The sequence below is a fragment of the Manis pentadactyla genome, chromosome 5 (assembly GCF_030020395.1).
Source record: "Manis pentadactyla isolate mManPen7 chromosome 5, mManPen7.hap1, whole genome shotgun sequence".
Taxonomy (NCBI): Eukaryota; Metazoa; Chordata; class Mammalia; order Pholidota; family Manidae; genus Manis; species Manis pentadactyla.
Genome location: NC_080023.1, coordinates 132526370 through 132540813, shown reverse-complemented (window position 1 = coordinate 132540813; position 14444 = coordinate 132526370). Strand labels below are relative to the sequence as shown.

General features: G+C 45.3%; 1 protein-coding gene across 1 annotated transcript in view; it reads left to right on the top strand.

Annotated features, from left to right (window-relative positions):
* Nucleotides 1-14444, top strand: part of SLC24A3 (solute carrier family 24 member 3) — a 464546-nt gene that overhangs the window by 419316 nt on the left and 30786 nt on the right. Inside the window, exons 8-12 of the mRNA XM_036892190.2 lie at nucleotides 862-887; nucleotides 6656-6709; nucleotides 12244-12377; nucleotides 13078-13238; nucleotides 13986-14259. Of these exons, the coding sequence (XP_036748085.2) occupies nucleotides 862-887; nucleotides 6656-6709; nucleotides 12244-12377; nucleotides 13078-13238; nucleotides 13986-14259 (649 nt within the window). The remainder of the gene's footprint in view (nucleotides 1-861; nucleotides 888-6655; nucleotides 6710-12243; nucleotides 12378-13077; nucleotides 13239-13985; nucleotides 14260-14444) is intronic.

The window sequence follows — 14444 nt, the reverse complement described above, 5'->3', positions numbered from 1 at the left end:
ACTCATGTTCTCTGTGGCTGTTTCCCTGCATAAACCAGAGGCCAGGATTACACCATTTTTCCCCCAAAGTGAGATGTGATTATAGTTGATATAGACTAGGGCTTAAATAAATTCAATCCTATTGTGTATTCTCTTCAGATCCTAACTGATCGGGGTCTTCCATCACTTTTAACCCTTGCTAAACTTTAACAGAAGGGCAGGCCTGTGGCTCAGGGCTTGGGCAGCTGACAGAGTCCAGCCCGGATTTTCAGTGACTATTGCTACTGCATTTATTTTTCACCTTCTACATGTGGTGGCAAGTGGTGCTGATTCTCCACTTCTGGTTGTGATGCAAAGTCTCCTTTGAAAACAAATTCTTCTAAGGAAACAAAAAAATAGGTTGACTGAAAGAAAAATATTGAGTACATAGAAGTCCAGGTGCTTGCATAAATGCTTGGAGGTGCAGTACTGTGCATAGAGACACGCAGACATCTTCCAGGAGGCTCATAAGGAATAACGTTCAGGAGCACCTGCCAGGCTCCTACATCCCCTTGCCGATTCTTCACTGTGTCTGCTCAGCATAGCAGGCTGGTCTGGCTTCCCTCTCACTCCACTGTTGGACAGAAATTACAGGATGAATGGGTTACCTGATGCTTCTCCTTTCTACCCTCTGCCCACCCGTCTTCCAGCACCATCTCCTTCCACTAACACTAGCCAGAGACTAAACCAGCTGAAGGCAGTTTACTCACATGTGCTCTGTGATCCAGGCCAACCCCAGCCCTGATGCCGCAGCTAGCAATGGGGGCAGAAAACATGCAATCCTAAGGCCTGCATGTGTTTGCATATGTGTCTAATCTTCCACCCTTTTTATTTTTTTCACAGTTCATTTATGATGAACAGGTTTCCTGGTAAGTACCTCTTTTCCCCTTCCAGTTTCCCTTTGTCATGTTGCAGATCAAATATAGTGAAGACCAGAGTCAGGGTTTAGGAAGGAAAGGGAAATGTCCTGGCAGCTTGGAACAACTAGCATTTCCTGGGAACCTCTGTTTACCTCTAGAGATTAAATTAGTTTTCACAGAGCAGAGGACTTTTCCCTTGGGTGTGGGTGGTGGGCTTCCATTTGGGGTCCTGATATCTTCCTGCCTTTATCATCCAGGTTATATGGCATGACTTAGCTATGCCTTTCTAGCCCTTTGCTAGGCCATGATTAAGATTTGACTAATCGTTTCAAATTGTGTCTAAAAGGCATCAGCATATTCCAAATCCCATGTATATCTCAGGAACCAGACATAGAGGCACTTCAGTGACCTGTAACCCATTAAAGTTCTGCCTGACATTCAAGAAGATCTTAGAGCTCTGAAAAATGAGTGACTTTTTTATAGATTAAAAAATTTTGCTCAAATTAAATACACAGTAACATTTGCATCTGGGCTACCTGTCCAAAACCCCATTTTTGAGTTAGGCTCTGAGCAAGTCAAATATGTTTGATATGGAAATAGAAATTGAGTGTGTTGTGCATTCTTGCTATATTTTTTCAAATATTTGATCTGTGGAAGTCAAGTAACGTGAAATATCATCTTAGGGACAAATAGGTGTGGCCCTGGAGGTAGATGACTTGAGTGGGATTTTTTACAGCTAGGAATGAGCTAGAAAAAGAAGTATGGAGTCCACGAGTCTTCATTTTCAGCAAAATGACTGCTGTTCCTTTGTTGGAGTGATGTCCCTGTGTCCCAGAATATCTCTGGGGTTTTCAGAATCTGGCAGTGGTGGGGAACCTGCTGCCCTGATGGTCAATGTTACCCACCATGCCTGGCATTAAGATACTTCCCCCCACCTCCTCTGTTGGGGAGCAAGGAGGAGACACCTAAGAGAAGTTGCTTTAAGACCCACAGTCTCTATATTGACTCACAAAAAATGAGGGAGTCTTCTCTGAGTAACAGTGATCAGTATGCTGAAAGAGATTGAAATGCCTGGGAACGCCTCAGGTCAGGGAGAACCTTCCGGTGGGATCCACCTGGACGCGGTTGCCTCATGGTGTGTTAACACCCACCCCCCACCACATCCTTGGGGATTAAGTGCAGCACAAAGGAACTTGCCGAAGCATTCCTGCTCAGACTGATGGTGTGGTTGACATAACCATCACTTTAGAAAACCGTAGGTATGTATGTGTTGTTCAGTGTTGCTGCTCTTTGCTAACAGGGCTGCTGTAAAGACAAGTTATGATCACAGTTGATCTCAATTTTTCTGCAGCTTTTGTGCAGAAAACCTTCAGAAGAATACCCATGGGTGGTTTACTGCCCAGCAGCCGTAGATGCATTTTGCATTCTGCATCTCCCTCGCCTTGCTGGTGGGAGGCATGGCAGGAGATGGAAGCAGGTTTCAGGAGAAGCCTGCTTCAGTCCTTACACTCAGAATGTCTTTTAGGATACTTCAGACAGTATGGAGCAAGAAAGGGAGAGTCTACTTCCTCTTCATTTCAAAGACCAAGACTCCTTTGATGTTAGGAGGATAGAACCCCAGGTTCTTAGGATCAAACCACAAGCCGGCAGTGAAGGGTCTAATTCTGAGATCGTCAGACCCTCAGACTGAGCACCAAGGCTCTCACATGACTGAGGACATGGAGGGCCACAGATAAATGACTTGCAAACTCCCAAGTATGTTTTGTTCCAGCCTGGAGTGTGTCAGCATCATAACTCATGCACAAACGTAGCTAAAGGGAAGAACTAGGGGGAGGCTTTCATGGCACCAGAACCTCATTCCCAGACTGCTGGCCTGTTACATAATTATTGTTCTTATGCGGATGGGCTGACAGAGAACATTTTTCCCATGACTGAGACTGAGAAATTAAAGTCTGTGCCACTGGCCCATAACTGCTCTAGGACTTCCAGGGATTTCAGCTCTTATTTTGAATGCAAAATATATTGGACTTCAAGATATTTCTCATGGTCCACATTTCTTACCTTCTTACCTAACCAACCACAAGCACTGGTTGCTGAAAGGGTGTATCTAGGAGCCGATTTCTCTTATTTCTCCCTTTAAAGCCAGGTTCTTCAGTCTTTGCAATTTAAGCACAGTAATATTTCAATAAATACCTTAAATAGTGAGTTCCATTCCTGTTGTAGAACATTCCACCATGTCCTAGTGATTTCAGAGCAGGTAACCAATTCACATCTAGTCCTCAAAAGGAAGCTAATTTGAGTTGTGTTTATTTTGAAACTAGAGTATTCCTTCAGAGGAAAGGAGCCTTGTCAACTACAAACACACAAGGACAAGGTACCCCTGGCACAGACTTGGTTCCTTCACCATTCCTGAGGTGGCATTCTGTAGTAAGTCACTAAAAAGTGGCAGTCAAAGGCTTTTAATATCAGGTAATAAAAAAAAGTAGCTGCAGTGGATTAAAAAAAATAGTGATTTATTTTTCTTACATGGCAAGCACCCAGCTGCACAGGCTTGGCCCTTCCTTGACAATCCCAAGATGACTGTTCCAGCCATCAAGTCTGGTTCAAAAACAAGAAGGAGAAAGAAGGGTCTGTGCTGTTTTATTCAACACCTTCCCACCTTCATCTTTTGGTCACACCTGGGTCTGCCTTGACAAATAGGTGGCCAGGGTGGGGATAGAAGTACGACTTTAGACCAATCATTATTTATCCTGGTGATGGGTTCACCCTCCTTGAGATTGGGGGGTCCCCACTTGCTGCCTCAACAGAGTGGGGTTCTATTAGCAGGCAAGAGGCAGGGGAATATCTTTTGGATGCTTTTCAGTTAGATACCTGCCCAGAAAGACATTTAAACAGAAAGCATCAGAGAAGCACCTATCAGGAATCAGGATGTATGTTCACCCTGCAGAGGAAAGTGCATGAATCCATGATGACATCTCAGCAAGGCCCTCAGTGTTGCCAGAAGGGATTGGGAATGTGTCTTGAGTGAGTATGAAGGCCTGACCAGAAGACTGCAGGATTGAGGGTGATGTTTTTCTTTATTCTTTGAGCTTCCCATTGTGACTTTGGGAGAGAAAGGAGAGCCAGGGGACATGCCCTGGAGACTCTCCATCTTCATAGTGCCCGAGACCTGCTTCGCAGTTCTGGACCCTGGTTAGGAAAGTGGGGCCAGGCCCTCCAGGTGAGAACAGAGTGACAGGGACTAGCCATCCACCATAGAAAGAACAACCTTTGGCAGGGGAATTGGGCCAACTGGAGTTGGTTCAAAATGGAAGTCTGCGGAAAGGGCAGAAATAAACCCAGATCATATCACAAGACCAGGTCCTTGGAGAACAATGGGTGGGCTGTGGTCAGGAGAGGCAGCTGGAACAGAGTGTCCTGGAGGGACAAGCTGCTCAGAGGTCTGCATGTGGAGTCAGCCCAAACCATATCGGTTTCCTGGGCACCTCCCAGGTGCCAGCCTCCATTCCAGAACTAGACACAGAACACGACACCCAACTCGGCCCTCAGCTGGGGCTGTCTCAGGCTACAGGGAAGGCAAATGGCTGACGTGCAATCATGGGGTCATTTGAAGACTCTCACGACCCTGAGTGGGATGGGGTGTGGTGGAGGGACTCTGAAGAGCATTAAGCCAAGACTTGATCCAACACTCAGATCAAAAAGCAGAGGGACAGCAGAGCCACAGCATAGAGGTCTCAGAGAGCCTGGTGCACTTCATATGAAGAAGGCATTGGGTGAACCCTGAGTCTGGGCTCTGCTGTGCACACCCGAGATGTCAACAGAAGCAGGGAACCTCCATCTCATGGATGTTCCTGAGCAAGACAGAAGGGAACTGCACTTGAATATTGCAGTGGAGGGCTTGCTCTGAATAAAACATCTGAAAGATCTAAAGGATTACAGAATATAAATATACCTGTTTACAAAGTGCTGGACTTAATCCAACCTAGCCCAAAGTATCTTGATATTGGTCCATTTTCTGAACCCCTCACTAAGTCTATTAAAATGCATTCAAGCTATTATGTGACATCCCTTCAGATTTTGAGTATCTCTTCCTTCAAAATGAATGCTGTGGATAAAACCTCACTTTTTTCAATTAAGTTTGTGCCACATGTACACTGGTTTCAATGAAATAGGAACCATCTTCAGGCCACTGGTGGTGTCTTACAACTACAAATTGCTGTTTAGAGGAAGTCTCACCTGTACAGATGAGGGGAGGGCTGCTCTGTGCTGGAGGGAGGAAGCAGCAGACAGCTGGAGAGGGAGGTATCCCCAGAGAGCTGAGGTCAGGGTCAGGTATGAGGAGTGGTATCAAGTGATCACTAGAAATTGGGATATAAGTAAGTAATCAGTAAACAAACAAGAGAATCACTGACTGGTCAGAGGTTTGAAGAACATAAACAGGGTCATGTGATAGAAACTAAACGAGGAGTAACCACGGAAGACTTCTCAGAGGAGGTGACATTTAAGCTAATTTTTGCAGGATAAAAGCAGCCAGCAAAGGAGTGGAGGGAAAAGCATTCCTGGCAGAGGGAACAGTAAATGCAAAGGTTCTGAGGAGAAGGAAAGATCTTGGAATGTGCAAATGAAAGGAGACCAGTATGCTGAAACACTGATGAGGCATAAGATGATTTGGGATTGAAGGAAAAAGACTCAGGTTTTACAGAGAAGGGGTACCTTTTATTGTTTCCTCAAGTATGTTGGGAAGCAATTGAAGAGTTTTAAGCAGAATGGTGTATACAGTCACATCAAGCAAACCAGTTCAGAGTCTACAGTTAAGGTGGACCAAGGAGGTATGAGGAGAGGGGCAGAAACCACAGTCCTGAGAACAGAGGACCAAGTCCCAGTGGGTGTGGGGTAAAGGTAAAGGGGAGCTCCTTGTTGATTTCCAGATGTGGGGTTTAACTAGGTAGAGGGTAGTACACTTTGCTGAGATGGCAAAGACTGGGGAAAAATGAAGCCAGGACATAGGAATTAAGAATTAGGTTCTGACATGCATTTAGACACCACGCAGACAGGCCATACTGACAGCTGGCAATGTGAACCTGGAGCTGGGGAGAGGTATGGAGTGGATGGGCCTGTCGGTGTCTACAGCAAAAGGACTGGCTGACATTACCTAGGGAGGATGTGTGCATAGAGAAGTGGGTCCATGGTTAGAGGTTGAACTGAGGACGTGGAGGGGGCAAAGGGGACAGAGGAAAAGTTAGGGGGACAGGAGAAAAGTTGGAGTGTGGTACAGCTGAAAGGGAACCTCTCCCTCCCTCCATCTTCCTCTCTCCCTCCCTCTCCCTCTCTCCCTCTCTCATGCTTTGCTCCTGTGTATCCAACAATTCTTTGGTCTCCCCTGTCAATCCCTCTAGTTTTCTCTTTGTAAATATATCTGAATAGTTTCAGTAAATGACTAAGCTGTGGGCAGATTTATGAATATAGGCCTATATTTCAGCAGTATTATAGGAGTCTTGCTGCATTCAAAGAACTCTGGGGTGAATGACTTGCAGAGGAAGGAGCATTTTCCTTTTAACAGAGAAGGAAGAGAAAGATCCCTGGAAGCGGTAAGCAGCATGAAAATGCTGTAGCCCAGGAAGCATCTGCAACCAGCTGGGCCATCAGCATTTTCCCTGCCTCGCTGTGCAGGCTGAGCTGCCATTCACATCAGGCATGCCTTTGAGGACAGGCTGATGTGCTGCTCATCTGCCTGTGGTGACTTTCTTTTTAACTTCACTTTCTTGATTTGTATACAGGTGGGAGTCTTTAGTCCTTGTCCTGATGTATCTTATCTACATTGTTATCATGAAGTAAGTAAAATGCCTTCTTAGTTTCTTTTCCAAAATTGTTTCCTGCCTTCACCGCTATGTGACAGTGTGGAAAGAGGAGCCGGGCACAGGACAGGTGTCTGGTTGGCTTTCAACGCACACTTATCTCAGACTCGCTTGGTTCCCTGGGCAACCTGCTGAGAATCACTGCAATTTTGATGAGTAACAATTGCAAAGACCCTTCTAACCCATATGTGATGATAGAATTGAAGCTTCATGTTTAATTTGAGAAATCTCTCAAACCCTGACACCCTCTTCTGGACCTGGCAACCTAGCTTTTGGCTGTCTCTTCCCTGTCTTTCATAACCAGAAAGGAGGTAAAATTCATTAAGTTGTATTTCTGTATAGAGTAAGAGAAGAGGGGACCAGAGCTAGTTAAGAGATGACTAAAGCCACAGATTAAATACCTGCAGACTCCTGTTGTTCATATCATATCAGTCATCTATTGCTGTATAGCTAATGACTCCAAGAATGAATGGCTTAAAACCACAAATGTGTTATCTCACACAGTTTCTGAGAGTTAGACGTCCAAGAGCAGCTTAACTGTAGGGTTCTAGCTCAGGGTCTTTCACGAAGTTACAGGTAAGAAGTAGGCCGGGGTGTCCATCATCTACCTGATGGGGGCTCCAAGATGGCCCACTTGCATGGTTGGCAAGTTGATGCTGGCTGTTGGTTGGAGGCCTCAGTTCTTCACCACATGCACCTCTCCTGGGGGCTGCTGGAGTCCCCGTATGTGGAGCTGGTTTCCTCCACAGCAGGTGATTCAGGAGAGCAAGAAAGACCCTACAAGGCTTTTTATAACCTCACAAGTCACACACTGTCAGCTCTGCTGTGTTCTACTTATTAGAAGGGAGTCACTAAACCTAGTCCACATTCAAGGGGTCTAACTTTAGCTTTGGAAAGGAGGAGTGGATATATTTTAAAACCACTACATCATATGTTCTTTTTCCCCTGGAGTCTAGGCAGCTTACTATTTATATCAAGAATTCTATTGGTGATGTTTCTCATACTCTCAGGTAAAATGTAGGCATTGCAGTTGTGAACCTGCTGGTTTGTCTTTCTGCCAAGTACCATTGAGATGAGGAGCTTATAAATAATGCAGCGATATGCCATACTGCCACTGATGGCCCCTTGGGACCCGTCTCTTACTCTAAGTTAGCCCCTGCTTTCCCCAGATATGTGCCTGTAGGAGTGACTGCTTTCTCAGGGGCCAGGAAAGCAGGACACTATCAGAAATCACCACTTTGGACACATTGGTACCAGTGTGGAACTGACATGTCAAGTTTTCCTTGCTCTTGAGACCTGAAGAAAATTAATTCCAGCTACTAGTGTCTGAAAGACTTGTTAGGAAAAATCAGTGTGGCCATTTGTAAATGTCACGTGAGCACTGAAGGTAGGAGCTGGATTGGCTGATGTCCAGAAGGGGCTGTAAGCCATCTGCTGCCAATCCACTCAATATGGCATCCAGCCTTCCCTTCAAGAGGGCCCGATGTTCCATGTGGACCCAATATCTGGGTCTTGTTACTGGAAGAAGGCATTTCTGGTGTGGAGTTATCATGAGATAACTGATGAAGAAATCAAGTGCTTTTAACACTTAATCACCTTCCATGCAGAAATACCAATAGGTGGGTTCCCCACCCCCAAATTTCCAAGTTTCCAACTATGTTTCTCATAGTTTAGGGTTTCCAAGATTTCTAGACTCTAAAGGAAAGATGGGAGCATCCATCTTGCTCCTCTTTCTTCTCAAATAGAAAAACTATTAGGGAATCATTGCTGGAGTGGGAAGACCTCAACAATGCATCCTCTTTTACATCCTCTTTTCAGTGTTCTTTATTTGATTATTTCACCTTTTTTTATTTTTATTATTTTTTGAGGCTCTAAGTTTGAGTTTCCAAAAAGTCAAGTGTCATTTTCTTCCCTTTTGAAAGGGTTGGCAGTCAATTATTCCAGAAAGATAGACTGAGTGTCTGCTGTATGCCCAACGTTAATCTTGGGTTTTGAATCTAAATTTAGATGAGAGCATGTCCCACAGTTAATTCACTAGTACCTTTCCAGAATAAGGAGGTCTTCAAAACTAAAGCTGGATTAAAGGGAAGAAGGGCTGAGGAACTGTGCTAACTGTGCTAGTGCACATCCTGGGACCACTGCACCCTTCTATGCAGACATCATAAAGCCCATGAGTTGCTGGCAAGGATGTGGAGATTAAGTTAACACCAGGAACAATTTCCTTCCTTTCCCCTAAACCATACCCAGTGTTGAATGCTAATGAGGTATATTTTTGCTGATGCCTCAGCTTTTCCAACCTCCCAGCTGTTCAAACCAACAGGAGACAAATAAATCAGGAATGGCAGCTACTGTGCTCATGGACTTTTCTGCATAAATTCTGGTCTTAAGTTCTAAGTTGAAATCCCTGCTCTTTAGCCAACTCCCTCCACAATCAAAGGCTTTAATCATTGGGTTTTATAAAATCTGATTTATAAAATTGCATGCTTCACAGTAAAATAGCTTCAAGGGGCAAGCACAAAATTTAAAACATTCAATTAAAAATATAAAACAGAACAGCAGCAGTTAAAAACAGCATATATTAGAATTGTCCGCTGCCTCCTGGATAGATGCTTTGCAATGACTTTAAGCATTCTGTCTGAAGGTCAAAAAGAAATTTCAGTTTGGCCTGATAGATAGTAACCTTAAGGGAGCATAAGGCCTATGTGGCCCTGGTAAGGACTGATTATTTTGTATCAGGGTTGCTGCTTTGGTATTCGGCCTTCAGATGAGGCAGTCAGGTCTGGTGGTTAAGACCAAGTGCTTCACGTTCAGTCCTGGCCACAGAGCTACCACACCACTTACTGGCAGTGGGATCTTTGCCAAGGTATTCAGCCAGTTTGATCTCAGTTTCCTCTTTTATAAAACAGAATTATAAATACTTCTTACCTCAAAGGTTTTTTGTAAGGATGCAATATGACAGCAATAATTAAGTTATTAACCAACATGTGGTTTCACGAAAGCTCTCACTAGAGAAGAGAGCCCTCCTGCACTGTTGGTGGGGATGTAAATTGGTGCAGCCACTATGGAAAGCAGTATGGAGGTTCCTAAAAAATTAAAAATAGAAATATCATATGATCCAATAATTCTACTTCTAAGAATTTACCCAAAGAAAACAAAACCACTAACTTGAAAATATATATGCCCCCCTATATTTATTGCAGCACTATTTACAATAGCCAAGATATGGAAGCAACCTAAGTGTCCATCAGTAGATGAATGAATAAAGAAGAAGTGGTACCTATACACAATAGAATATTAACCATAAAAAAGAAAACTCTTATAATAATAATAGGTTTATTATTATTATCCTGTTATACAAATCCAAATAAATGTATAGCACACAGTTGTGTTAAAAGCAAACCCTCCTGCAAGTCAGTATTTCTATGGGGAAAATGTTCCAAGTGAAGATGATGGAGATGCTCCCTCTCCCCCATAGCTCCATCAGTAGGGCAAGGCTCATGCTGAATCTAGGAAAGGGGGAGACCTTTTCATTAAGAAGAATGCTGAATATATACAAAAGTCCACAGAACAGTACAATGAACCCCACGTGCTCATTGCCAGCACCAACCACCATCAACCACAGTTGCTCCACCCACCCCATCCATTTCCCTCCCTCCCTAGCCTCTGAAGTCCCAGACATCATACCAAGTCATCTCTAAAAACCTCAGTATATGTCTCTATGAGGACTCATTTTTAGCATAACCACATTATTATCCCACCTAAAATTAATGCAAATTCCTCAATGTACTTAAATATCAAATTGATGTTCAAATTTTCAATCTTCTCATAAATGTCATTTTATAGTTTTCTTTTAGTCTCAAAGATGTCATATGTATTTTAAGACTCAGAATCCAAATAAAATGCACCCATTACAATTGCTTGCTCCATCTTTTGGATCTCTTTTCATCTATAAATTCCTTCTGTATTTTTTCCCCTTGCCATTTTTTTCTTTAATGAAGTTGGTTTACGCCACAGAGATTCCCACAGATAGGAAATTGTTGATTACATCCATGGTGAGTGCAGCTTCTTCCTTTGGCTTCTGTGTTTCCTATATGTCAACCACAGATCCAGTTCAGGTTAGACTATGTCCCAAACGGTGGTTCTGCCATCAGCAGGCACACCGTTTCCTGTGTGTGTGTGTGTGTGTGTGTGATGTGGGTAGCCACTGATGCTCAAAATCTGGCTCCATTATTTCTTTAGGGCTACAAAATAAGGATGTCCTAATTCTGTTCCCCACCTCTTATAAACCCTGGGAGGCCCCCAGGACTGGCCTGCCTGCTTCCCTTTCCCCAGCCACAGCTAGCACTTTGGGCTAGTTTCTGTTCTACCTCATGCAATGTAGGAAGGCCTTCAAGCTCCCAGGGGCTATGGGAAGGGGCTGGTGGAAGGGGAGTCCCGGCCACAGAGATCATGATGGCCGTCGTGTCCCAGAGCTGCACCAGGTGAAGAGAAGGCACAGGATAAAGTCAGGGCTCCTCAGATCCTCACATCTGTGGCAGCAAAGGCATTAAGGTAGAGAAGTATGTGTGGGGAACCAGCTCGAGGGCCCTGCCAGCTGGCAACGTGGTGTCACCAGGCCTGGCTGCCATTCCTAAAGGAGGCCAGAGGTCAAGCTGGTGGGACACCCCAGTGAGTCTTCCCAAGGCGGGTAAGCCACCAAGGCCATTAGGTCTGTGAGTCGGGGAAAGGCAGTGGCCTAGGACGCCCTGGGAGCTCCGCCCAGCTGTCTCTGCCTGTGGATTTCCTGGGATTCCTTGGTGGGAGTCTTCTGAAACTGAAGATAAAGCAACCAGAACATTTACCTGCCAAATACATCCTAGGAGCTTGTATAAGCTTATTCCCTCCCAACATACACGTTAGTACTGCACAATGTGCTCAGACATTCTGGATAATCATAGCCCAGAAATTTTTCATAAAGCCAAGAGCCCATCAGACCTGGAATTATGGTGCAATCATAACAGAGATTCTCAGGATCCCAGACTGTGACCTCAGGAACCAAAGACACACCAAGACCTAGGCTGGCAGGCACAGCACCCTGGGGAGCTGCAGAAGTGAGACAGCTCTCCTTCCCCCACGGAGGGTGTCCCTGGCCACAGAGGCTCTGAAGACATGGCCCAGAGGAGGCAGACCTCACCCATCCCACTGAGTCTCAGCACTGACTCTGCGTCAGGCAACTCAGCCCTGAAGCCTTCTCTGTCAGCATGGAAGAGGTTGCCAGGAAAGCAGTGCGTCCCTCTTTATTATGTGTGTAACATTGGTCTTAGTCTCACACATAGCCTTCAAGTAGCCTTAAATTGGAAAATAGGACAGGTTGGGTATGCTGAGGGGAAGTGGGATGATGCAATAATAGTGTGAGTAACTTGGGGTGTGGGGTCCCCCACAACGTGTTCACACTGAGAGCTGCAGGGGCCTTCGGGGAGCTGGGGGAGGGAGGCAGGCTGACGGACTCTTCTGCTCCCTACACTGTCCAGATATAACGCCTGCATACATCACTGCTTCGAAAGGAGGACAAAAGGTGCAGGAAATATGGTCAACGGCTTGGCCAGCAACGCTGAAATTGACGACAGCAGCAACTGCGATGCAACCGTGGTGCTGCTCACAAAAGGTACCCGCACCGCCCGGGCGCTCGCCCCTGCCCGCTCCTCCCTCCCCTTGCTACTCCCGGGCATCCCACACCCAGGGCCAGCCGACTCGGGAAACCCCATGGACTTGCTGGGCATGATACAGGGAAAGTAGGACAGGACGGTGCAGGAGGAAGACCGCGGCCAATGAGGTATTGATTCTGTCACAGCCCCATCTGGTTGTGTGACTGTAAAGCAAATTACTTCACTGCCCTGAGCCTCAGCTTTCTGTTGTGCAAAACGGGGGTGATTTTCATAATGAGTAAATGAGATAAAGCATGTAAAATACTCCATTAATAATCGTTGTTATCAGCATATTGTTATATCCAAACTCACTTTCAGGCTACACTTCCAAGCTGCAAAGTGATACACAATGTCGCCTTTTGTTTTTCAAAGTAATTCTTATATTAATAGATTCTTATTAAGCAGTTGATATGTTAGGAGGAATGATATAGTGCTGTCTAGTAAAAAACATTCTTAGAGGAACAGAAAATTATCATTTACTGGGCAGGTGTAAGAAAGGATAGATGGGTAGAAGGGAGGAAGGAAAGAAGGAAGGAAGGACACATAGACAGCGGGAAGCAAGGGAAAGAGGAAGGAAGAGAGAGGAAGGTAATGAAGACAGAGTGTGTCCTTCCTGCTCCGAGCCTCAGTGTTACTTTGATTCTCCGTCTAATTCCCCAGCCAGTGTCCACCGCAAAGCATCAGTGATCATGGTAGATGAGCTGCTGTCAGCCTGCCCGCACCAGCTTTCCTTCTCCGAGGCTGGCCTTCGAATCATGATCACCAGCCATTTCCCCCCCAAGACCCGACTCTCCATGGCCAGTCGCATGTTGATCAATGAGGTATCTGGGAAAGCAGGGTTGGGGAACCTTGGGAAGGGGAGAGAGTTTCCCAGTCTGAAAGCAGGAGCACCTAACTCATGGTCTGATGCAACAAAGTCCCTCAGCCATTTCCCAGACCCTCGCTCACTGGGCCAGCTGTCTTTCCTGGTCCTTGCTCTTCCCTCCACAAGTTGAGAGACCTGATATAGCTCCCAGTTACATAAAGAAACTCTCCTGCTCCCTTCAACCTGTCATTTTTCTTTTCATCTTCCATTTGAATAAAGCCCTCTGATGTGAACTTGACAAAATCTGTTGCTACATCAAGGTTATCTTAATTTAAAGTAATGAGAGCCTCTGGTCTGAATTTTCCTGAGTATTCCTTTTTCTGGAGTGGCAGCCTTAGTGACACACTAGTCCAAACAAATTTGTGTGGCTGTCTCATATATGGACCAAGGGAGTCCTACAATCTAGAAAGGAAAGGGTACAGGGACAAGAATCCTAGTAGAAGGATTATGCATCTGAGACATAAGAACTTTCTTCTTAAGGGGATTTGCAAGTTCCAGTGGGTCATAAAAGGTTAATTCTTCCTCCCAGAAGAGGTTGTCTGAGTTGGTTTTCACTTCGAGGAAGCCCTTAAGATTTGACTGCAGAGACCCCTGAAAGTATCTCCTTGTCAGCTGCCTGGGAAAGATCCCAATAGCTGGCATTCCAGGTATAAGGACTTCAAGTCCCTTTGACCATGGTAAGCATGTGGCTTTCTCTTTCCAGAGGCAAAGACTGATAAACAGCAGGGCTTACACTAATGGAGAATCCGAGGTCGCCATCAAAATTCCAATTAAGCACACCATGGAGAACGGGACAGGACCCAGCAACGCCCCAGACAGAGGCGTGAACGGGTCTCGGAGGGACAATGTTGTTGCTGAGGCTGACAACGAGACAGAGAATGAGAATGAGGACAATGAGAACAACGAGAATGATGAGGAGGAAGAGGAGGAGGAGGAGGAGGAGGATGAAGGACCTTACACGCCGTTCGACCCCCCCTGTAAGAGGTCCTACTTCTGGGCTTGGGTTGGGAGCTGTTTTGAGGACACTGAGTAGATGCCCTTGGCTTTGATGATCTTTCTGACATTCAATTCAAAGAAATGTCTCTAGGTGGATATAGAAATATTTATATTAACTTCTAAAGTGGGCAGGATTCCACTTACAGGGTCCAAAGATGAAGAAGAT